Here is a 23,397-nt window from a genome sequence, read left to right on the forward strand (position 1 = left end):
GGGTATAATAGAATCTCTGAGTCAAAGGATGTAGACATTTCAGTCACATTATTTGCATAATTCTAAATTGCTTTTCAAATGGTTGTACTGATTCACAGTTTTACCAACTGTGCCACGGGCTGCCATCTTATCATCTTGATCAGTTAGCTGGGTGTAAGGTGAAACCTCAAGGATGTTTTTATTTTCATTCCTCTTATTTTGGTGATTTGGGGCATTATTTCATATGGTTGTTAATACTTTGCAATTCTTTTGAGAAGTGTTTGTCAGTAATCTCTTAATTGTTAAATCTGATAGCTTATCTTAGTCCTCATTCTTCTTGACTTTTCTGCAGCCTTTCACACATTCATCACTTCTGGATATTCTTTCCACTCTAGGTTTTCGTGAAAGTACTCTCCTGATTCTCCTCTTACTTGTCAATTGATTCTTTTCAGGATACCACGCTAGATTGGCCCATAGGTCATACCTGCCAACTGTGGGTGTCTTCCAAGGCTCTGTCCTAGGTCCTCTTCTCCTCTTTTTTATATTAACTCAATGATCTTATCACTTCCCATAGTTTCAAATAATTTCCCTGTTTTCAGTCTCTCCTTTGTGTACTCTTATTTTCCAGCAAACTTGCTGTAGTTTCGTGAACTCTGCATTTACTCTTCTGACTCCATGCTTTTGCATAGGCAGTCAGTCCTCCATGTCTGAAACCACCTCTTAGAATTCCTGGCTTTCTTCAAGGCCCAGTTTAGGTGCTACTTTCTATGGGGACCCTTTCCTGCTACCCCAATCATTTGGGTTCTTGCCCTCCTTAATTTATCTCATGTTTATTTATCACTGCACATTTTTATCTCTTCAGAAGAATGTAACTCCTTGAGTACAATAATTGCTTTTTGTTTTTGTTTTCATATCTCCAGCATCTAACTTAGCGCCTTGTTTAATATATATTGGTGAAATTGAATAGTTCAATAAGTTTGATGAGGATGTGGAATGAGATAATATATTTTTAAAATGACTAGTCATTTTAAATATCAGCTTACATCAGTTGTGGTCTAAATTGTAGAATAAATGTTAGACTTTTCTTGAAAATTAGAATGTTTAATTATTCTTAAGCCATAAAATTCCTTCACAAATTTTATTTTATTTTTTCTTTCATTTATCTCTTCATTTATTTATAACTCATTTTTTTATAATTTTGAGTTCTAAATTCCCATCTTCCTTCCAGTCCCCACCCTACCCATTGGAAGCAAGCAGTATGATACCCATTATACATGTGGAGTCATACAAAACATATTCCTATATTAACCATGTTTCCAAAAAAAAAGCCAGAAAAGTAAAGAAAGTGAAAACCAATATATTTCATTCTGCATTCAGGATTTAATAGTTCTCTTTCTGGAGATAGGTAGCATTTTTCACCATCTTCACAAATTTTAAAAGAACACAACTAAATTATGAAATGAAATAAGTAAATAATATTGGCTAAAACATTTGACTCAACAGTTCTTTTTTTTCCTCTCTAGATGTTGGTAAAATTAAAGGGAAAACTCTTCCTTTACTGTTATTCTTTGAGGCTCTTTTCACCACCAGTCGTGCTGCTAAAAAATCTGTTAATGCTCATTTGACTCTGGAAGGAATTAAATGTGGATTATCTGAAAACCGGTTGGATCTAATTATACACTGGGTGACCCAACAGAGGTAAGTGAAACAGGGCTAACCTTATTTTGACATGGTTTTTAAAGATTACATGCTAATGTCCTTAAAATGTTTATTTTCACATTTTTAAGAGAATTCTTTTCAACCCAAAATTTTGATTACTAAATAATGAATTTAGTTCTTGCTTTAGGCCTTTATTAGGCTAACAATTAGTAAGCCGAGAAAATCTTACTGAGTACCATGGAGTCATTGTTAGATCATTAGCAAGTTGAGGACAGCAAGAGAGGTAAGGACAAGAAGTAAAATCAAGTTAGTAAAAATCTCAGAGATTCAGAGAAAGTCAGGGAAGCAGGGAGATAAGAGATGGTGAAGGGGGATAGCCAGGTAATGGTACAAGTTGGGAGATGGAGTGTGGGGGGTGAGAAATAACAAGAAGGTGAATGTGTCCCTGGATTATAGGGTACTTGGAGTAGAATAAATTGTAAAAAACTGGAAAGGTAAGAAGGGGCCAGACTGTGTAGGGTTTTAAAAGCCAAACAAAGGATTTTATAATTATTCTTGGAGGTAATGGGGAGCCACTAGAGTTTATTGAATACAAAGGTGGTTAGATTTGATCTTTAGGAAGATCAGTGAGACAGCTGAATAGAAGATGGATTGAAGTGGGGTGGAATTTAAGGCAGATAGATCAAGTAGAAGGCTACTGTGATAGTCCAGGTGTGAAATGATGAGGTATGCCAAAATGGTCACAATGTCAGAAGATAATGTTATGAATTATGAATGTAAAATCAACAGGCCTTGGTATTTGATTGGATATGTGGAGTGAGTGCCAGTGAGGAGTTGAGGTTGACACTGAGGTTAAGGCATGGATGACTGAGAGGACAGTGGTGCATTCAACAGTAATAGGGAAGTTCAGAAGAAGAGACAGTTTGGCATGTGACTTATTAAAAGTTTGAGAGACGTAGTTTCTCAATAATTAATCATTTTATTAATCATGCTAGTGTTGTGGTAGCAAGGTGTGTTGCAGGTTAATTTCAAAAGAATTCACAGACTCCAAACCAAGGAAAGGCGTTTATTGAGGATTATGCTCTCTCAGTGAGCTAGATTCCTTAGAGGAACTAGTAGCCTAGCAAAACGAGACAGGGTTTTTATAGAGCAAATGACATCATTAATGTAACAGAATATATGAATTTTCAAATATAAGAGGGATTTGCTAATATGGGGAGGGGTCCTAGCCTTGGTGGAACTGCACATGCAACTATCCAGAATGCATAACTCACTGAGGGGAGGGGAGAGTGGTACTAATGTGAGAAAATAATATTATAGTAAGCCTCTCTATGTCAAAAGTTCACCTAAAGGATAGTCTTTGCTATTTCTGCGCAGTTGTCCACATAGGAAAAGTTCCCTTGTGATTTTGTGATCAAAGATCCTGCTCAGCATCCTGTTGGTGTTGCTTTCTTATTAGCTGACTGTTGTGATCTTGTCAAAAACTAGATGGATTTGGTTGAGTTCATGGACATGCCTGCTATCTTAGTGAGGCATACGGAGAAGTTGGGGTATTGGGGATGGGGGCAGTGGGTAGACTCCATCGCTAGCAGATAATTAATAAAAGGGGTCAGTAGCACTCTCAAATGCCAAAGACCCCTCATGGAACTCATTCAGTGCTTATAAACCCTTGGAACAGGGTTCCCTTGGGAACCCTTGGGTGTTCCTGAGGGTGCAGTTGACTCTGATTGGTTAACAAGTAATGAGAGAATGAATATTATGGGAAGTGGACTTATTCTAATGAGGGGCTGGGAGGGAGACTGATCATTTAGTCTTGGCCAAAGAGATTTATCTTTTATCCAGACTACCCCTACCTAGGGCACTCTAGATAGAAGGGGGTCCACCTCTGCTCAACCATGGCTCACTAAAACATAATAGGCCAAATTTCAGCTTAGGTTAAATTCTTTGTAAGGTTCTGTAGTTGGATGGGGCAACAATTCCAAGATTTCATCTTATTATCTGCCCTGCCTTTCAGAGATATAAGCTTTGACTTAACCTCCAAATGAGGAAGAGAAAAAATCCTGGATCTTTCCAATGTTGACAGTTGGTTATTTAATAATCATTTCAGGGAAAAGATAATAAATTCAGTTTTGTACTTGTTGAGTTTAAGATGTCTGTAGAACATCTAATTCTTGTGTTCAATAGGCAGTTGTGGATATGAGCTTAGAGGTTAGGAGACAGGTTAGGACTAAATAAATGGATCCGAGAATCTTCTGTATACAGATTATAATTGAATCCATGGGAGTTGATGAGATCTTCAAGTGAAGCAGTATAGAGGGAGAAGAAAAAAGGGTCTAGTATGAGCCTTGGACAGTACCCATAGTTAATGGATTGAATTAGATTTAGCTGAAGATCCAGCAAAGCAGATTGAGAAAGAGTAGACATTCACCAGAGGTGAATGTCAAAGAGAAGAGAGTGTTCATAGTATCAAAGGCTAGAGAAGTCAAGAAGTATGAGGATTGAAAAGGTCATTAGATTTGACAATTAAGTCATTGGTATATAATAGTGATAATGATGATGATAAGGATTATAATAGCTAATATTTATATAGCCATCCTCTGTGTCAGGCAGTGTAGTAAGTGCTTTACAAGTATTTGGGAAGAGAACAGTATCAGTTGAATAATGAGGTTGGAAGCCATACTAAAGGGAGTTTAGCTAAGAAAGGACATAGAGCTATGGGACCATAGCAAACAGGAATGGTCTAATTTATTGAGGTATTTTTGGAGGAAGGGGTATATATGGGCAAGTTTGTAGGCCGCAGGGATACAGCAGACAGGAGAAATTGGGGGAGACAGGATAAAATGGGATCAAAGGGAAATGTAGAGGGATTAACCTTTTCAAAGAGAATGACTCCCACATCTTGTCAGATAAGGATGAAGGAAAGAGATAGTGGGGAAGACATCTGAGTGATAGAAGATGAGGAGGAATAGAGAAGAGGGAGCTCTTAGCAAGCAGCCTCAATTTTTTCAATGATATATGAAACAAAGATCCCATCTGAGAAGTTGGCAAGAAGGTATTCTCTGGGAGATCTGAGAAAGGATGAAAGAGTTGAGAAAAGTCTCAGTGATGAATGTATCAGGGGCTGTAAAAGGAGGGCCCAGTTGTGATAATGTAGTATAAATTTGTCGTTAATATCATTGGCATGGTTTTGTAATTTTCTCCAACTTTGTTTAGCAGGACAGGAATAGAAAAAAAAGGCAGAGGATGGTGGGAGTGATTCAAAGTTGGGGCTTGGTAGAGCATGGTCAGTGATAGGATGATGGACTCAAGAGTAGAGGAGAGACCATTTTGTCTCAGACCAGTGGCAATAGCTCTTTCCCATTTTAAACCTGAAGAAGAAAGGAGCAGAATCTTTTCCCAGATGATTTGTTCTCATGGACTAGGTGTTCATGTTTTCTTCCAGTTTTACCATAAGGAGACACAGATTAGGTGATCTTCAGAAAGTCCTTCAACATTGTTGAAAAGATTTATCCTAATGTTTTATGGGAAAAAGTCATCAAAGGTTTTTAGCCCTGAGATCTGGATCTATTTTCTTACTGTTTCTTGGAATGTTTCTGCAAGGATAAATTCTTCAGTGAAGTTCCTTCTACAGCTGACAAACTAAATGGTAATGAGCCATGACGTTCTCATCAGACTCAAGGTCATGACCAAGAGAGAAGAAGCACCACAGTGTTTGAAAGATTCTGTTCCCTAAAATGCCAAAACAGCTATGAGCTTTTGTGTGTATATGTGTGTGTGAAGAACATGAAAACAGAAAATGATAACAACAGAAATCATGGAGGAGCATCAAAGCCAACAGAACCAAATTTTGAGTTTGTTGAATGGCCAGTCATTGAAGAAAACCATCATCTTTTTAAAAGAAGAAATTGATACTCATACTTTCAGGTTGTTGGAATGAAAAACAAGCGTTTATGTTTTCAGAAAAGTACAAAAGCTTGAAATGAAAGAAGGTAAATTAAGATATAAGCATTGTTCAACAGTTCAACATTTAGGAGTGACAGCTGGAAAGCATATCCATGTGTCCAAGGAATGGAGTGTCTATTTCACAATTCCTAAAGGGAATCATAAAACTCCTAGGCAGGTTTCCCTGCAAAAAAAAAAAAAAAATAGGGAACACAGTATTTCTAAAGCCCCTACTAAAAGATTTATGAAAAGATTCTATCAGAAGTTTTCAATACCATTTACAATGTGCTCAAATGTAATAGGCCTTTAATACTGAGGGAACAACAGAAATTCAAGAAAAAGCAGAATAGATACAGGGAGCTGTTTAGCTACATAATAGAGTGCGATGAGAATGGACAGGTGCCACGGTGGATAGAGCAGGGACCTCATGAGTCAGGAAGACCTCAGACACTTAGCCAATTGTGGGACCCCAGGCAAGGGATTTAGTTTGTCTCCTCATTTGTAAATGAGGTTAATAATGACATCTGCCTTCCAGTTGCAAATAAGATTTGCAAAGTGCTTTGCAAATTTTACAGCACCAAATAAATGCTACTATTATTATTAATAGCAGAACGTATTGCATTATTTATATATATAATTGTATTATAGAAAAGAACTCAAATATCTGTATCATAATTGATAGGGCAAATAAAATTTCAAAAAAGAGCACTGAAGAGATTTGTCTCCAGGGCTCAGTTCAGTCAGCTTCTACAACAAGGAATGTTATGTACTGATTTAAAAGAATTTGCATTTTCAGTACATACGTGATTTCTTCTTTAAATGATTGTGGCTTTATTAATGAATATGTACTTGACAGTAAACTTAATTGCATTTTGTTCTGATGGTGCTAATACAATGCTGGGAAATAAAGTAGTTAGAAGATTTCCCATAAAACAAGTTGATCATTTAAAAAATATTTCTGGATAAAATTTATTCTATTTATCACTAATCTAATAAAAAACAAATTTGTAGTTAAAAAAGTTGAAGTTATTAAGATTGGGATAGTACTGTATGGAACTCTAAGATGGGCAACATGTAGTTTATTAGCTACTGCTACATGGTGAACACATACTACATTTTACTTGCATCTTTCTCTTATTCTGATTTTGCAAAGCAATTACCTAACATTAATTTCTTGGAAGATCTTGCTTTAATAATTAACATTCTTGTTCAGTTTTTATTACTTTCAACTGCATTGGAGTTATATTCAGGAAGTGCAAAAATTAAATACACCATAAGAGCTTTGGAAAATGTAACAATTGGGATTCTGAAACCTTCCAGCAATACCAGGAGACAGCTAGCATTAAAGAAATGTCAAGAGCTTTGAATTCCTTTCTTCTGGCTTGGGTGCAGCTGTAGCTAGCTTACTAATGATCTTCTGAGACTGTTGTTATTGGAGCATGAACTATGATTCTCTCATTCTGCCTACTTAAAAACTATATCTAGTTCCTGGGTACTGTCACTTATTTATAGAAGCTGATATTGTGTATGTACTTCTTGTAGATATAAATAAATTATTGTTAGAGCATAATTTGTAGAAAACTAAGAATTGGAGTTAATGTCTTTTGAAATTTGATACATTAATTCTAAAAAAAACTCCAAGTGTTTATTTGGTTAACATAACTGTAACATTACTGTAACTATTGATTTAACCTTCATAAAACAACTCCTTTATAATCACATGGCATTAAATAAAAACCTATGTTAATCGTCTGACCTTCTGAAACTACTTCACTCTAAGACAAAGAAATGGCGGTTTTTTTTCTGTTGCTTCTTTATCTCTAGCAGATTTTTAAAAAACAATACTTTTTTCTTTCTTGTTAGCTCATTGTTCTTGACATTATCCTACTGATGATACTTTCATCATTCTGGTGGTAATTAATTTTTACTTGTAAACTTTGATACAATGATAGAAGTTTCTGGTAAAAGTCACAAAACCAAATCAGAGGAAGAACGGGGTATTAAACACAGTTCTCAAGTCCTATTTTAGTTTATATCCTTATTCTCATATTAACTTATTGCTTTTGCTATTGTCTTATAATAAACAAGGAAAATACTATTTGAAGTACCAAAAACTAGACTTGTAGAAAAAGCTAATAAAATTCATGAGCTTCGTAACTGAGGTATAGAGTCACATTATCATCAACCAATATTTATTAAGTGCCTGAGACATGGCAACAAAGTCTAATGAAATGTCCAAAACTATGGAAGATTCCTGTCGTATGGGAGTTCCTTGCTGCCTGGTGGTTTAAATCTTACCAGAAAATGTAAGGTTTTAGTTGTTGGTTTGTTTTTTTTTTTTACAAGTTTTAACTTTCCAATATTTTTATGAAAGGAAACATCTCCTTCCCCACTAAAAAAACAAAAACAAAAATAAAAGCACCATTACACATCAGATTCTGATGCATTGGCTTAATCCGAAGAATACTTGTGAGCAGATACAAAATGCTGTAGGAAATCAGGTTAAAAAACAAAACAAACAAAAAAAGAAAATCAGGTTTTATTTTACTGGATTGTAAAAAATTTTAGAGTTTTGTATATTTCCCGGCAAACCTCTAATATGAGTTTTACTGATGTCTTTTTTCTCCAGAATAACATTTTCTGAAAGAGCTGGGGATGTAATTTGCCAATATGGGGAACAGAATCCCTGCAACAAGTCCAAGTGCCTTGCTTTAGCCCAGATTATCTACCATGAATGTGGTCTGCACAAGAAAGCTGTTCTTTGCCTATGTAAACAGGGTCAGATTTATGGAGCCATGGAATATATACGACAATTCAAAGAATTTTCTTATGGTAAACAGCAAACACTTCATCAGCTTTCATGTGTAATCTTTATTTTAGGGGTTCTAATTATAAGACAACAGATGATATTTGGATTTAATTTATAGAATGAATTTTAAGCAATTCAAACATTAAATTGGAACAAATTTATTTTTCTAAGTGAATGTTTATTGTGCATAATCAGCAGTCTTTAATGCTACTAATAATACAATAATAATATAACAATAAGTTAGTCTTTTAAGGGCATAATTAAAAAATAAATCTTAATGGATATGCTTTTTCTAGTAAAGAGATTCCCTAACTTCTCATTCTGATGTGGTGGTGATCCTGGCTTCTAGAATGCTATACTACCAGAGCACAAGCTCTCATAGGATCAATCATAGGATCATAGATTTGGAGCTGAAAAGGACTTAATAGTCACCTAGTACAACCCTCTCCATTTACAGATAAGGAAACAGACTTCATATAAGGAATTAGTGGTAGAAGCAGGATTTGAATACGGATCCTGTGACTTCAAAACCAGAGCACTTTCCCTTTGACCATATTTGTTCTCAGTTTCTAGTTGGAGATACTTTTAGTACTTGCTTGAGGATGTATTGCCTGTTGTTTGAGTCTGTCTTACCTAAGTTTTGGGTAGTTCATTATCAGAAGGCTAGTGGTCTGCCACTCAGATTCCCACACTGAAATTCCCATCTTTTCCTACTGGGTGTGCTTGAATTACATCGTAAGATAAGAGATTTAGAACTTGAAAGGACCTTAGAGACCATCTAGCCAACCTCCCTCATCTTACAGATGAGGAAATTGAGACTGACAAAGGCTAAATGACATCATAAAGTTACAGAATTGGAATCATTGCAAAGAAACTCAGTGGCCATTTAGTCCAACCTATATACAGCTCATAACATACTTGACATGTAATTATCCAGGCATGGCTCCTGGTTTATTCCTCTGGAGCCAGTTAACAAGTTTAATTCCTCCTCTATATCATAGCCCTTTCGTTACTTGAAGACAGTTATCATTCATTTTCTTCTCTCCCAAGAATTCTTTAGTCTGAGCTAAACATGGCCAGTTTCTTCAACTGATTCCCATATCCTGAACTCTTCAAGGCTCTTCACAATCCTAGTTGCTCCCTCTGGACACTCTTGTTTGTCTCTGTCCTTCTTAAACCATGGTGTCTAAAAGTGAACACAGCCCTCCAGATGAGGGCTGACGAGGACAGTGGGACTGTCACTTCTAAAATAGCCCAAGATTGCATTAGCTTTTCAAACCATGACATCACCCTGAAAACTCATCTTGAGCTGAAGATAAATTAAAGCTTCCTCATATCTTTTTAGGAACAACTGCTGCCTAATCATGTTCTCCCCAGCTTGTATTTGTGAAGTTAATTTTGTTTTTGTTCCTAAGTGAGAGACTTTACATTTATCCCTGCTGAATTTCACCTGCTTGGTTTAATAATCCTGTCAAAAAAAAATGAGGTTAGTTGGTTAGTTTGGCATGACCAATTCTTAATGAAGTTACACTGGCTCTTTCTAATCACTGCTTCTCTTCCTGAATCTTCTCTATTTCTTAAATGACCTGTTCCAGAATGTTCACAGGAATTGAAGTTGTGTTCACTAGTGTGAAGTTTGTAGACTCTATTCTCTTCCCCCTTTAAAAAAAAACAATCAACATTTGACTTTCTCTAAAATTGTGCTATTTCTCCTGTTTTCTGGTTTCAAATACCTCTGACAATCCCATTTGCCAGTTCTTTCAGGACCAAGAATGTAGTTCATCTGGGCCGAATGACTTGAATTCATCAAGAGCAGGTCTCCCCTTACTTACCTGGGGTGTCAACTCCCAGGAAGTGATTTTTATTTTCCTGTTTCTTTTGTGATTGTGATTCTTCTTTGCAGAGAAAACAGAAACAAAAAATAGCACTTCTCTCTTCTCTCTGGTATCAATTATCATTGTCCCATTCACCCAGAGCAAAAGTCCTGTCCCTTCTCTGAACTCCTTTCTCTCCCAGTAGAATTAAAAATGTCTTTTTTGGGGTTATTCCTAGTTTCCCTTTCTAGTCTCAATTCATTGTGAGTTTTCCTATTCCTCACACTATTTTTACAGGACTGGTTCACAATCTTATTTAACTTTTCTGTATATTTCTTTTTAAAGTCTGAGTTGGTTGATGAATTTCTTGTACATCTACTTTGGTTACTTTATTCAAATTCCATATTTCCTCCTTATTTATTTCTTTTTGTGTCTTCAGAATTTAATTCTTGATTATCTCCCATTTAGTCCACGAGATCCCAGTTATCTAGGATGGAGTGGTCATTTCCTTCATAAGTTCCTATCATTTTCTTTTCTTTTCTTTTTTTTTTATCTGTAACCTAGGCTAATGTTTGTTTATTTGTTTATTTTTTTAATTTAACTTTTAACATTCATTTTCACAAAATTTTTGGTTACAAATTTTCTCCCCTTTTATCCCCCCCCCAAACACCAAGCATTCTAATTGCCCCTGTGACCAATCTACTCTCTCTTCTATCATCCCTCTCTGCCCTTGTCTCCGTCTTCTCTTTTGTCCTGTAGGGCCAGATAGCTTTCTATACCCCTTTACCTGTATTTCTTATTTCCTAGTGGTAAGAACATTACAGTTGATCCTAACACTTTGATTTCCAACTTCTTTACCTCCCTCCCTCTCCACCCCTTCCCTTTGGAAGGCAAGCAATTCAATATAGGCCAAATCTGTGTAGTTTTGCAAATGACTTCCATAATAGTTGTGTTGTATACGACTAACTATATTTCCCTCCATCCTATCCTGTCCCCCATTACTTCTATTCTCTTTTGATCCTATCCCTCCCCATGAGTGTCGACCTCGAATTGCATTCTCCTCCCCATGCCCTCCCTTCTGTCATCCCCCCCACCCTGCTTGTCCCCTTGTCCCCCACTTTCCTGTATTGTGAGATAGGTTTTCCTACCAAAATGAGTGTGCATTTTATTCTTTCCTTTAGTGGAATGTGATGAGAGTAGACTTCATGTTTTTCTCTCACCTCCCCTCTTTATCCCTCCACTAATGAGTCTTTTGCTTGCCTCTTTTATGAGAGATAATTTACCCTATTCAATTTCTCCCTTTCTCTTCCCAATATATTTCTCTCTCACTGCTTGATTTCATTTTTTTTTAAGATATGATCCCATCCTCTTCAATTCACTCTGTGCACTCTGCCTCTATGTATGTGTGCGTGTGTGCATGTGTGTGTGTGTGTACTCCCACCCAGTACCCAGATACTGAAATGTTTCAAGAGTTACAAATATTGTCTTTCCATGTAGGAATGTAAACAGTTCAACTTTAGTAAGTCCCTTATGACTTCTCTTTGCTGTTCACCTTTTCATGGTTCTCTTCATTCTTGTGTTTGAAAGTCAGATTTTCTTTTCAGCTCTGGTCTTTTCATCAAGAATGCTTGAAAATCCTCTATTTCATTGAAAGACCATTTTTTCCCCTGAAGTATCATACTCAGTTTTGCTGGGTAGGTGATTCTTGGTTTTAGTCCTAGTTCCTTTGACTTCTGAAATATCCTATTCCATGCCCTTCGATCCCTTAATGTAGAAGCTGCTAGATCTTGTGTTATCCTGATTGTATTTCCACAATACTTGAATTGTTTCTTTCTAGCTGCTTGCAATATTTTCTCCTTGACCTGGGAACTCTGGAATTTGGCCACAATGTTCCTAGGAGTTTCTCTTTTTGGATCTCTTTCAGGCGGTGTTCTGTGGATTCCTTGAATATTTATTTTGCCCTCTGGTTCTAGAATCTGAAGGCAGTTTTCCTTGATAATTTCATGGAAGATGATGTCTAGGCTCTTCTTTTGATCATGGCTTTCAGGTAGTCCCAAAATTTTTAAATTGTCTCTCCTGAATCTATTTTCCAGGTCAGTTGTTTTTCCAATGAGATATTTCACATTATCTTCCATTTTTCCATTCTTCTCTCTTTGTTCTGTGATATCATGCTTTCTCGCAAAGTCCTTAGCCTCCATCTGTGCCATTCTAATTTTGGAAGAACTATTTTCTTCAGTGAGCTTTTGAATCTCCTTTTCCATTTGGCTCATTCTGCTTTTGAAAGCATTCTTCTCCTCATTGGCTTTTTGAACCTCTTTTGCCAATTGAGTTAGGCTAGTTTTCAAGGTGTTATTTTCTTCAACATTTTTTGGGGTCCCCTTTAGCAGGGAGCTGATCTGCTTTTCATGCTTCTCCCTCATCCCTCTCATTTCTCTTCCCAGCTTTTCCTCCACCTCTCTAACTTGATTTTCAAAATTCTTTTTGAGCTCTTCCATGGCCTGAGCCCATTGGGTGGGCTGGGACACAGAAGCCTTGATTTCTGTGTCTTTGCCTGATGGTAAGCATTGTTCTTCCTCATCAGAAAGGAAGGGAGGAAATGCCTGTTCTCCAAGAAAGTAGCCTTCAATAGTCTTATTTCTTTTCCCTTTTCTGGGCATTTTGCCAGCCAGTGACTTGACCTCTGAATATTCTCCTCACACCACCTCGCCTCCTGATCCTCCCAGCTAGCGTTTGGGGACTGAGATTCAAATGCTGCTTCCAGCCTTAGGGCTTTTGGCGGGGGCAGGGCTGCTATTCAGTATGAGATTATGTTCAGGTGGTCAGGTCTGGGCAGGGCCACCTCTCAGGCTCAGTTCCCTCAGGGGGTTTATGCACAGACCTTCCACAATGGATTCAGGCTCCCGCCCGCTTGGGGAGCCCCTGTCTGCAGCCGCCTCTCAGCTTCTACCTCCCAGGGGGGCCCGAATCATGGGGGCACCCCACTCCCTTCTCGACCCGCCAAAGAGACTCTCTCACCGACCCCCATTACCTGTGGGCAGAGGGACTTGTGCGGCTGCTGGAGATCCCATCCCTGAAGCCTGCTCGGGTCTGTTTCTCTTGGTGCCCAGCCGCAGAAGGTCTGGGCTGGGCTGGGCTCCGCGTCTGCAGCGAGACGGACCTTTTGAGAGAGGTTTGCAGGTCCCTTTGTGGGTGGAGGGACCCGCGTGGCCGCTGGAGATTCCGTCCCAGAAGCCCGCTCGGATCTTTTCCTCTTGGTGCCGCAGCCGCGGCAGGGCTGTCCTCAGCTCCCAGTCCCAGCGCTCAGTCCGCAGCGCGAAGGACCCCCCGCGAGAGGTTTGCAGGTCTCTCCGGAACAGAAATCTCCCTCACTCCAATATTCCGTGGCCTCTGGGCGCAGAATTCGCTGTGAGTTACTCCCCTGTAGCCGTTCTGTGGGTTGTGGGTTCGGAGCTATGTGTATGTGCATCTTTCTACTCCACCATCTTGGCTCCGCCCCCCAGTTCCTATCATTTTCACCACAATAATCCATTCCTTCTTGTTAATGAGAATCAGATCCAGAGTATAAATTCCCCCTTGTTGCTTCTTCCACTTTTTAAAGGATACAATTGTCTTTGAGTCAAGTTGAGAACTTGCTTTTGCTAGAAAGATGACTCTAGCAGATGCCTAGATAATCGAAGCCTCTCGTGACTGCATGCTGTTCTCATGCTCTCATGACACCTCTGCATCAGGCTTGTGATCAGCTTTTCAAACTTCTTGTCTCTCTTCTCTTTCTTTTCAAGTGGTTTGTAGTATAATCCAGTGATAAAATCATTTATTTTTATCCCTCCTTTGACCTTCACTGACATACTCTCCATCATGCTTCCCCTTCTAGTTCTTGGATTTCCTCACAGGAGTATATCTTTTATTAATATGTCTGTCTGTCTGTTTATCTATCTTTCTCAATTATGTGTGGGAATATATCTTAATATGTAAAACTACCCTGCTCCCTTTTATTTATACTATTTCTTTTAAATAAGGTATACTGACACAGAGCTGTAAATACAGTGATGGGGTTTCATTTCAAGTCTCAGTGATACCTATGAGGTTAAATTTTCCCCTTTGTTTTAAGACCTCTATTTCCTCTTGTTGGCTTAAATTTTATGCGTTGTACATCAATTAACCAACAAACATTTTTAAGTGCCTATTGTGTGCCAGACACTGTGCTGAGCACTGGGGATGCAAAAAGAGGCAAAAGATTGTCTAATGGGGAAACAACATACAAACAAATATATGCAAAGCAAATGATGGCAGATAGATAGGAAACAATTAACAGAGGGAAGGGACAAGAATTAAGAGGAATTGGGGAAAGTTTCTAGTAAAATATGAAATTTTAATTGGAACTTAAAAGAAACCTGGGATGTAAATAGGCAGAGCTAAAGATGAAGTGTCTTGTTCATGAAACATCCAGGAAGCCAATATCACTGGACTGAATAATTTTAGGGGGCTCTAAGGTATAAGAAGACTGGAGAGGTAGGAGGGGGTCAGCCTATGAAGGGCTTTGAATGTCAAACAGAGCATTTTGTCTTTGATTTAGAGGCCAATAGGGAGCCACTGAAATTTATTGAATTGTGAGTGTGTGTGTGTGTGTGTCTGACATGGTGAGATCTCTGCTTCAGGAAAATCACTTTAGTGGCTGAATGGAGGGTGGATTGGAGTGGGGAATGACTTGAATCAGGCAGATCCACTAGGAGGTTATGGGGATAATTCAGACATGAGGTGATGAGGGCCTACACTAGAATGGTGGTACTATTAGAGGAGAGACAAGGGCAAATTGGAGAAATGGTGCAATGGTGAAATCAACAGGGCTTGGCAGCAGATTGGATGTGGAGGGAAAGGGGCAATGAGGAATCCAAGATTACTCCTAGGTTGTGAGCCTGAAGGATAGGGAGGATGGTGTTACTCTCCACAGTAATAGGGAAGGTAGGAGTCAGGGGAGATTTAGGGGTAAAGATAATGAATTCCACTTTGAATGTGTTGAATTTAAGATATCTACTGGACATCCAGTAGATTAGATGAACAAAACACCTGGCAAATACATTCTTACCAGCCTTTGTTAGGTGTATTCCATCTCTGGCCAGGAATTTATTAATCCTGTATTGTAAGCTGTGATCCAGAAATCAAAATCCCACTCTCTGGCACTGTTTATTTGTTATCCAGTTATTCATTTCCCAAATCAGTTTTTTCTTCTGCATCCCTTTCCTTCATTGGCCAGTAATGAAGAAAAAGTAACGTGTGCCCCATGGTCTTCAATTTCTTGTCCACAGCTTCCTAATCATTGAATATACTTTTTTATATTCATTCTAGAGATGTTTGTTTTCACATGAATCCCTAGAAGTAGGATGTTGTCATCCATTTTGATAAGACTTGTAAGATTCCCTGTTATTTCTTGAATACATGCTCCAGGAAGACAACAGACTTCTTTATTGTTATTATCAGGTGAACAAATAGCTACCTCAGTACCCCTGGTTAAGGAATCATCAGCTGGTGCTGCTATTACTACTCTGCTACTACCACTACTACTTCTACTAGTACTACTAGTACTAGTACTAATTCTACTACTACTACTAGTACTATTACTTCCACTACTACTAGTACTGTTCTGTTACTCTTGTTCCTCTTTTCCTCTGCCCTCCAGCAGACAATCTCTCCATCACTTCTGAGACTCTACTGTATCAATCTTAGGAGGACAAATCAAAGATGATATCTATGCAGCATTTATGGACAAGCACGTATTTACTTTTCCTTGTATCCTTACTTATATTTCCTTCATTTTCCCTCGTAGTTAGGGACATGGAGAGGTATTCTTCAGTTCCCTTCACATTTTCATCAAGGAGGGGAATTAACACTTGGAGCACAGATACTTGACTGTGACAGAAATACAAACAAGACACAAAATTGTGTTGTCAATATGCAATTTTCCATACTTCTGTAATAGTTTAGATTTTCTAATTTGTTATTTGAAACTGCTGGCGAATGTTTATACCTTAGCCATTCTTGGTTAAATCTTTTGTACAGTCTCGTTCAAATTCCTTACCTTTGCACCAACAACTCCACGACCAATGCCATACTCACTTTCCCTTTAGCTTTGCACCTACTTCTAGCCCTTTCCACCAGTTTCACTGGTTTGCCTCACCTACCACTCTTACCAATTTGCTTAACCTTCTAATTATTCCACTTACCTTTTTTTACTTCCTTTGCCTATCTAACCATGTACTTTCTCCTTTATCCTTCTTAAATCTACCTCTGAAGGTTCATTTCTTCAGTTCTCCTTTGTTTTTCTTCATCCACCTTCATCCTTTTATATCCTCCTTAATTGTCCTTGGCCCTGTTTCTTTTACAACTCAGAAGCGGAATCTAGACCAGTATCTGGACCTAGGGAGCTTATTCTTCATATTTTCTTCCAATACTCCCAAATTTTGTCAAATATTTCTTTCCCAAAACTGACATCTGACCTTTTTTACTAATCCAGATCTATCCAACTTACCTATATGATTTTCTTCTTATTGTACTCAAGTCCTTCTTTCTTTTCCTATTCCTTATCCTACAACCTCTTCCCACAAAACTGAAAGTAGATTTGCTCAGGGTAAGTAACACAGTAGTAAGTGTTAGAGGTAGGATTTGAGTCTAGGCCTTTCTATTCCAAGTCCAACATTTCCTTTGCCACATTGCCTCTCAACACTGGTGAACTTTGCAAAGGTTCCTGGGAAATAAGTTCCCAAACAGAACATGACTAATGTTTTCTTCAATTTCCAAAGAGAACATAAAGGGGTAAGCTCCCCCACCTCTTAAAATTAGAAAAAATTGGCCTAAGAATTCATACACAGAAGTTAAATGATGAAAAATGTCTATTACCCACTGAATTTGAACATAAATCTGTATCATGTACTGAATATAGACAGTGATTAGGTCCAGAATTGAATCAGAGGAAGAGAGCAGACTGAATGGCAACTGAGAAATTTCAGCACTTTTAATAATCTCAATCCTCCTTCCAGTTGTGAAGACTCATATTTTTAACCCATTTTCCCCTAGTGATGTTGTACAGTTAAAAATTTAGAACATTATAATTACAGGGCATCTAAACAGTCAATAGAGAAATAGATGGAAAGTTAGTCATTCAACATTTATTAGCTCTTCCTATGTATTAGGCACTCCACTAAGCACTAGGGATACAAAGAAAGGCAAAAACATTAGTTCTGGCCCTCAAGGAGCTCCTGTTCCAGTGGCGACGATATGTAAGTAACTAGGTATATATCAGATATATACAAAGTAGAGACTAAGAGGGACCACTAGGAAGACCAGAAAAGGAGTCATGCAGAAGGTGGGATTTGACATAGTAGGTGCAAGTTAGCTGTCACCTATTTTTAGTTAATGGCCTGTACACAAAAACTAGCATAGCACATATTATGGAAGAAATACATGACAAGTAAACAAGTTGTGTTGATTATGCAGCAAGAGCAAGGAGTAACAGCCTGAGGGCTCCCCTCTTGTTCACAAAATGTAAAAAGTCCTAAAAAGAAGACCTCTGACATTTTGGGTGGGTCTTCTGTGAAGGATATATGGATGGACGTGGTGAAAAATTTTACCTGATTAGAAGTCATGAATGGGTTGCAATCTGCACTGATAGAGGAAATAACCATATCGGTGAAATCACAAACGCTTTGTAAGAGGCAGATGACAGATGAAATTAATTATATTGGAATAAATCTATTGAAAAACAAGTTCATGGATCCAGGCTTAAGAATATCTGTTAAAATGCAAAGAATGCAGGATTTGGAGCCTAAAGATAACTGTTTTTTAAGCATGCATGGGAACAACTTACGACAATTTGTGACTAATTGTGTGACCATGAAAAAATCACTGACCCTCATTAGTCTTAATTTCCTTATCTTCTGAATGGAGATAATATCTGTCAAGCCCACAAAATAATAGCATTTCACAAATAAGAGGATGAGAATCCAATCTACTTGACTTCTACTCCAGGGTTTTTTCTAATTATGTTGCGTTGCGAGTCATGATAATTATTTTTACTCACGATCTTCTCTATTTCTGTATATGACCTATAGTGAGAATTTTAATTTTTTTTGTAATAATGGTAGTAATTTCATGTCTAGATTGGTTTGAGAAGAATGTAGTAAATGGTTAAATTTGAGGCTAGACAAGAATAGGGATGTACCCTGAGTGGGAGTGATAGAAAGAAGGAAAGGTTAGTATGTCATAATACTGTCTTTTTTTTTTTTAGCTTTTTTGGTCTTGTCTTGATGTTTTTCTCAATCATTATTTCTAGTAATTGAGGAGCAAATGATAAGATACTAGCACTGTACAGAACATAGAAGACTGAATTTATCTGCTAAAAATGCATTTCTTCTATTCTATCTTTAAATTTTTAAATCTTTAAAACCATAGATTTTTGTATTATTTATTACATTATTATGTATGGATACAGTTTTTTGTTTTTGCTTTCAGATGACCTTATGAACATAATAACAATATGTCCACAAGTTGAATTAATTAAATGTCTTACTAGTGAATGGAAGGGGAAACCACCATTTTTGTCTTATTGTCTTATTGTACTTCATTTCTTCTCCATTGGAATGAAAAAGGCTGGCATAAGTCTACTTCAGGAACTAGATATAAATGGGAAGGGTAAGTTTAGCAAAATGTTCTTATTGAAGGAATGGTGGGAGTTATTCAGAAAAAAATAAAGTTACTGGTCATAATTTAGTTCATTGCAACTATGTAGAGGAATAAGATTCTTAAATGTTAGTTAACATAGACCTGAACTACTCATAGCTTCTGTTGATGTGATTTAACTTGTAGAAGACTTTAAATGAAGAGGTTGCCATCTCAGTGACTTTACCTAGATCTGACACACATTTTCTTGGGGAAGTCATCAGAGAAGTAAGATGAAATTAGAAACTTCAGCAAGCATAAGGCAGAGAAAAAGGAAGTAAATATATACATTAATCATTTCAATGGTGTTATTTCTTTTCTGCCATATAAACAATATATTCTTCCCATTGTGGGCCCTATGCAAATCTATACATTTTAGTACAATTTCAGCCCAATAGGATATTAAGCATTACATGGGTGAATGAGTATTGGGAAACAAAAACAAATGTTATATTTTTCTAACCTTATTTTTTGTCCTAATTCAGTATAGATCTATTAAGATGTTAGCAATTAAAATAATTTAAGATTAGTTTGTGAATACCAAAACCACAGCCAAGATTAGAAGGAAAATAGGAAATTGGGGAAAATATTTTACAGTAAGTATCTCTGATAAAAACTTTACTTCTCAAATATATAGAGAACTGATCAAATTTATAAGAATGTTATACATTCCACAGTTGATAAAGGGTCAAAGGATATGAACAGGCAGTTTTCAGATGAATATAGTTAATACAATTCATATATATTAATATATATGTAATTAATAACATAGTCACATGAAGAAATGTTCTCAGTCACTCTTGATTAGAGAAATGCAAATTAAAACAATGCTGAGGTACCACTTTATACCCATTGGCTAATATGACAGAAAAGGAAAATAACAAATGTTGGAGATGTTATAGGAAAATGGGGACATAATACACTGTTGGTGAAATTGTGAACTGATCGAACCATTCTGGAGAGCAATTTGTAACTGTGCCCCAAAGGCTATAAAACTGTGCTTACTCTTTGACCCGCAAGCAATACCACTGCTAGGTCTGTAGGCCAAAGAAATTTTTTAAAAAAGGAAAAGGGGGAAAAAAAGGAAAATGCTTAATGTACAAAAAGTATTTATAGCATTTCTTTTTGTAGCGACAAAGAATTGGAAATTGAGGGGATGCCTATTAATTGGGGAATAACTGAACAAATTGTGGTATGTGATTGTGATGGAATACCTTTGTGCTATTAAAAATAATGAGCAGGTTGCTTTTAGATAAATCTGGAAAGACTTAAATGAACTGATGCAAAGTGAAGTGAGCAGAACCAGGAGAACAGTAACAGCAATATTGTATGATGATCAGCCATGAATGACTTAGCTCTTCTCAGCAGTACAGTGATCTGAGGCAGTTCTGAAGGACTCATGATGACAAATGCTATCCCCTCCAGAAAAAGAACTGATAGAATCTGAATGCAGAGTGGAGGAGGAGGGGGTGTATTTTCTTTTACAATATGATTTAATATGGGAATATATTCTGTGTGACTGCACATTCATAATCTGTATCAAATTACTTGCCTTCTCAATGAAGGGGGAGGAAAGAGAGGGAAGAAAAGAATTTGGAACTCAAAATATAAAAAAACCTAAATGTTAAGCATTTATATGTGTAATTAGAAAAAATAAAATATAAAAAAGATTAATCTGTGTAATCAAAGAAAGCATGATCATAAGGCAATAAAGTTTATGAAAATCATTTTAATCAGCCAAGAAGCATTTGTTAAGCATCTACTTTAAATCATCTCAGTGACCTTAATTAGTTCTGGTCAAATAAAATGTAGTAACTGATTAGATATATATAGTTAGAGTAGAAGTCATAGATGACACAGAACTTGTGAACTTGGATGACTGCAGGGATGGTGGTGCCCTCCACAATAATAGGGAAGTTTAGAAGAGAGGGGTAGGTTCGGGAGAAAAGGTAATGAAATATTTTAGGCATATTAATTTTGAGATATCTGTTGGACATCCAGTTCAAAATATCTAGTGGACAGTTGGAAATGTGGTCAACAGAGGGACTTAGGCAGGATATATACATCTGGGAGTCATTTGCATAGAGATGATAATTGAACCTGTGAGAGCTGATGAAATCACCAAATAGGAGAGTATAGAGAGAAGAGCTCAGGATGGAGCCTTGGGAGATAGCCAAAGTTAGTAGGTATGTCATATGAAGATCAAGCAAAAGAACCTGAGAAGGAGCTGTCAGACAGGAGAATCATGGAAGCATAGATCTAGATTTGGAACGGACCTTAGAGCCCATCTTTTTATAGATGAGGAAACTGAGGTCCAGGGACATTGAGTGACTTCACCGGGGTCATAGATCACAAGTATCAAAGTTGGGATTTGAACCCATGTTCTCTGACACCTGAGCCATTGCTCCTGAGAGCAATGTAAAGAAAATCCAGAAAGGAGAGAGTTAAAAAAGAGGAGAGGATGGTTGAATGCTTCAGACTGTTCAAGAAGGATGAGTTCTAAGAAAAGACTATCAGCCTTGACAATGAAGGTAGATATATATCATTAGTAACTTTGAAGAGAGCAGTGTTAGTTGAGTGATGCCGTCAGAATCCAGATTGCAGAAAGTTTAGAAGATAGTGTGAGGAGAGGAAGTGGAGGCACCAAATATACATGTTTTCTCCTCTTTCTCTCCCTTTCCCCCCTTCCCCCCTCCCCCAGAGTTTAGCTAAGAAAGGAAGAAGAGATATGATGCTATGTAATGGGAATTCCAGGATCTTCTAAGGGTTTTTCTTTTGTTGTTGTTTTTTAAGGAAGAGGGAGACTTGGGTGTGTTTATAGGCAGCAGGAAAGGAATCCATCAATAGAGCAAGCATGAAGCAGCAATAGTTACAGTTGATTTTTCTACCTTGAAATTACCATTCTTTGTACACACGGAGGTGTTGGGCATAGAAAGAACATTTTAGTAGAATAGATTTTTAAAGGGTATTCTAGTACCTATGTAAAGGCTGTGATGCAAGAAGCAAAACATGATATAATTGGTGGTCCAGGAGAGAAGAATCCCTGAAATACTCAGATATTACATATTGCCAAGAGAAGCAATTTAATTTTCATGATTTAATGATCATTAACATCTCTAGCAAGTGAAACTCTTTTGTATTTGTTTCTTTTAGAAAATAATTAGTTAGAAATTCTCGGCATTCTATTCAGAGTTAGGATTATTAGTTTAAAGAAATATTTCTTAAGTTAAAGGTTATGAATATGCTGAAGCTAGAACTCTAGGATTTCAGCTAGCTGTTTGGCAGTGACAATAGCAAACTGCAGGCAAAATGAATGAAGTGAGCCTGGATCTTCTCCTAGTGGATCTAAAGGACTCCTGCCAATCCAGGACATGCAGCTTGGGGTGGGCAGTGAGGGCAGGGGGTTGGTGGGCCCAGAATAGAAATCAATGCAGGTGATATTAAATAAAGGATAGATACTATAAACTGTTGGTGTTTGTTTTTTTCCCTTCTCAGAGGCAACAGAACAACTTATGACAACTGATCCATTCTGCTCCTTAGCGGACTGGCAAGAACTGGCAGATGTGTGTGTCCAGAATGGCTTTTGCAAATTGTCCAGTGACATCATTTCCATCCTCACATCTCAGGAAGGAGTTTCTGAAATTCCTCCAGATGGAGAATTCAACGTAATGGAACATGTTTTTTGGTAGTTCCACCTCTTGAACAGCTGAGGGAGCTCTAAATATTCCCTGTGTGCTAGTTGAGAAAAACAGCCTAAGGATTAGTAACTATGAATAAATCCAAATTGTATATCCCCAGAAACAAATTAGTCCTTTATTGTGACCTTGGAATCTACATAGTGTTACATACAGTAATGCTTTGCTTCCCATTCCCATAGAAGCAAACGTTATTTAATGTTTGTATTCTGTTCTTTTTCACGCAGGCATATACACAGAACCACATTAGGGCTATCCATCTGACAGGTCAGGGTTATGTGTATACACATTTCTTTTTGTCAATGCCTAACACAATACCATGTATAATTTTATATTTTTATGTTATAGTGATAGAATTTTAATCATTTTCCTTCAGATAATTCTCAGTAAATGATAGGGTCAGTTAGAGCTTGTAGGAACCCTAGAGAACTCTTCAAGCCCTGACAACAGTTTGCTCTGCATGCTTCATGTTATTGTCTCATGTAAAGTTTATCTAGTGTAAACCAACATTTAAATGCTGCTGGACAGAAAGGTGGTTTGAGTGGTACAGGTACATCTTAGGAATGAAATTTAAAATAACTACATAGTCTTTAGGAACTGAGTAATGTGAATGAATATATTTTTCTCACTATGGAATACTTCAGGTATACATATTGTTGCAAGTTTCCACATTTATTTTCTCGAAAATGAGAAACTTACTTGTGAAATTTACTGCTGAATTTTTCTCTTACCCATAATCTTACTCACAAGAGAGTTCTGTTGGAGAATAAGTTTAAGGTCAGAGCCTTGT

At 37.3% G+C, this 23,397-nt stretch overlaps 1 protein-coding gene across 6 annotated transcripts in view; it reads left to right on the plus strand.

Moving 5' to 3' along the window:
* Positions 1–22,717, plus strand: part of CLHC1 (clathrin heavy chain linker domain containing 1) — a 56,477-nt gene extending 33,760 nt beyond the window's left edge. For all 6 annotated transcript variants that reach the window (XM_072635542.1, XM_072635545.1, XM_072635541.1 and 3 more), the window contains 4 exons: positions 1,503–1,677; positions 8,210–8,412; positions 18,706–18,885; positions 22,408–22,717. In XM_072635542.1, the coding sequence (XP_072491643.1) occupies positions 1,503–1,677; positions 8,210–8,412; positions 18,706–18,885; positions 22,408–22,601 (752 nt within the window). In that variant the 3' untranslated portion in view covers positions 22,602–22,717. The remainder of the gene's footprint in view (positions 1–1,502; positions 1,678–8,209; positions 8,413–18,705; positions 18,886–22,407) is intronic.
* The last annotated feature ends 680 nt before the right edge of the window (positions 22,718–23,397 follow it).

Source organism: Notamacropus eugenii, chromosome 1, assembly GCF_028372415.1.
Source record: "Notamacropus eugenii isolate mMacEug1 chromosome 1, mMacEug1.pri_v2, whole genome shotgun sequence".
Classification (NCBI taxonomy): domain Eukaryota; kingdom Metazoa; phylum Chordata; class Mammalia; order Diprotodontia; family Macropodidae; genus Notamacropus; species Notamacropus eugenii.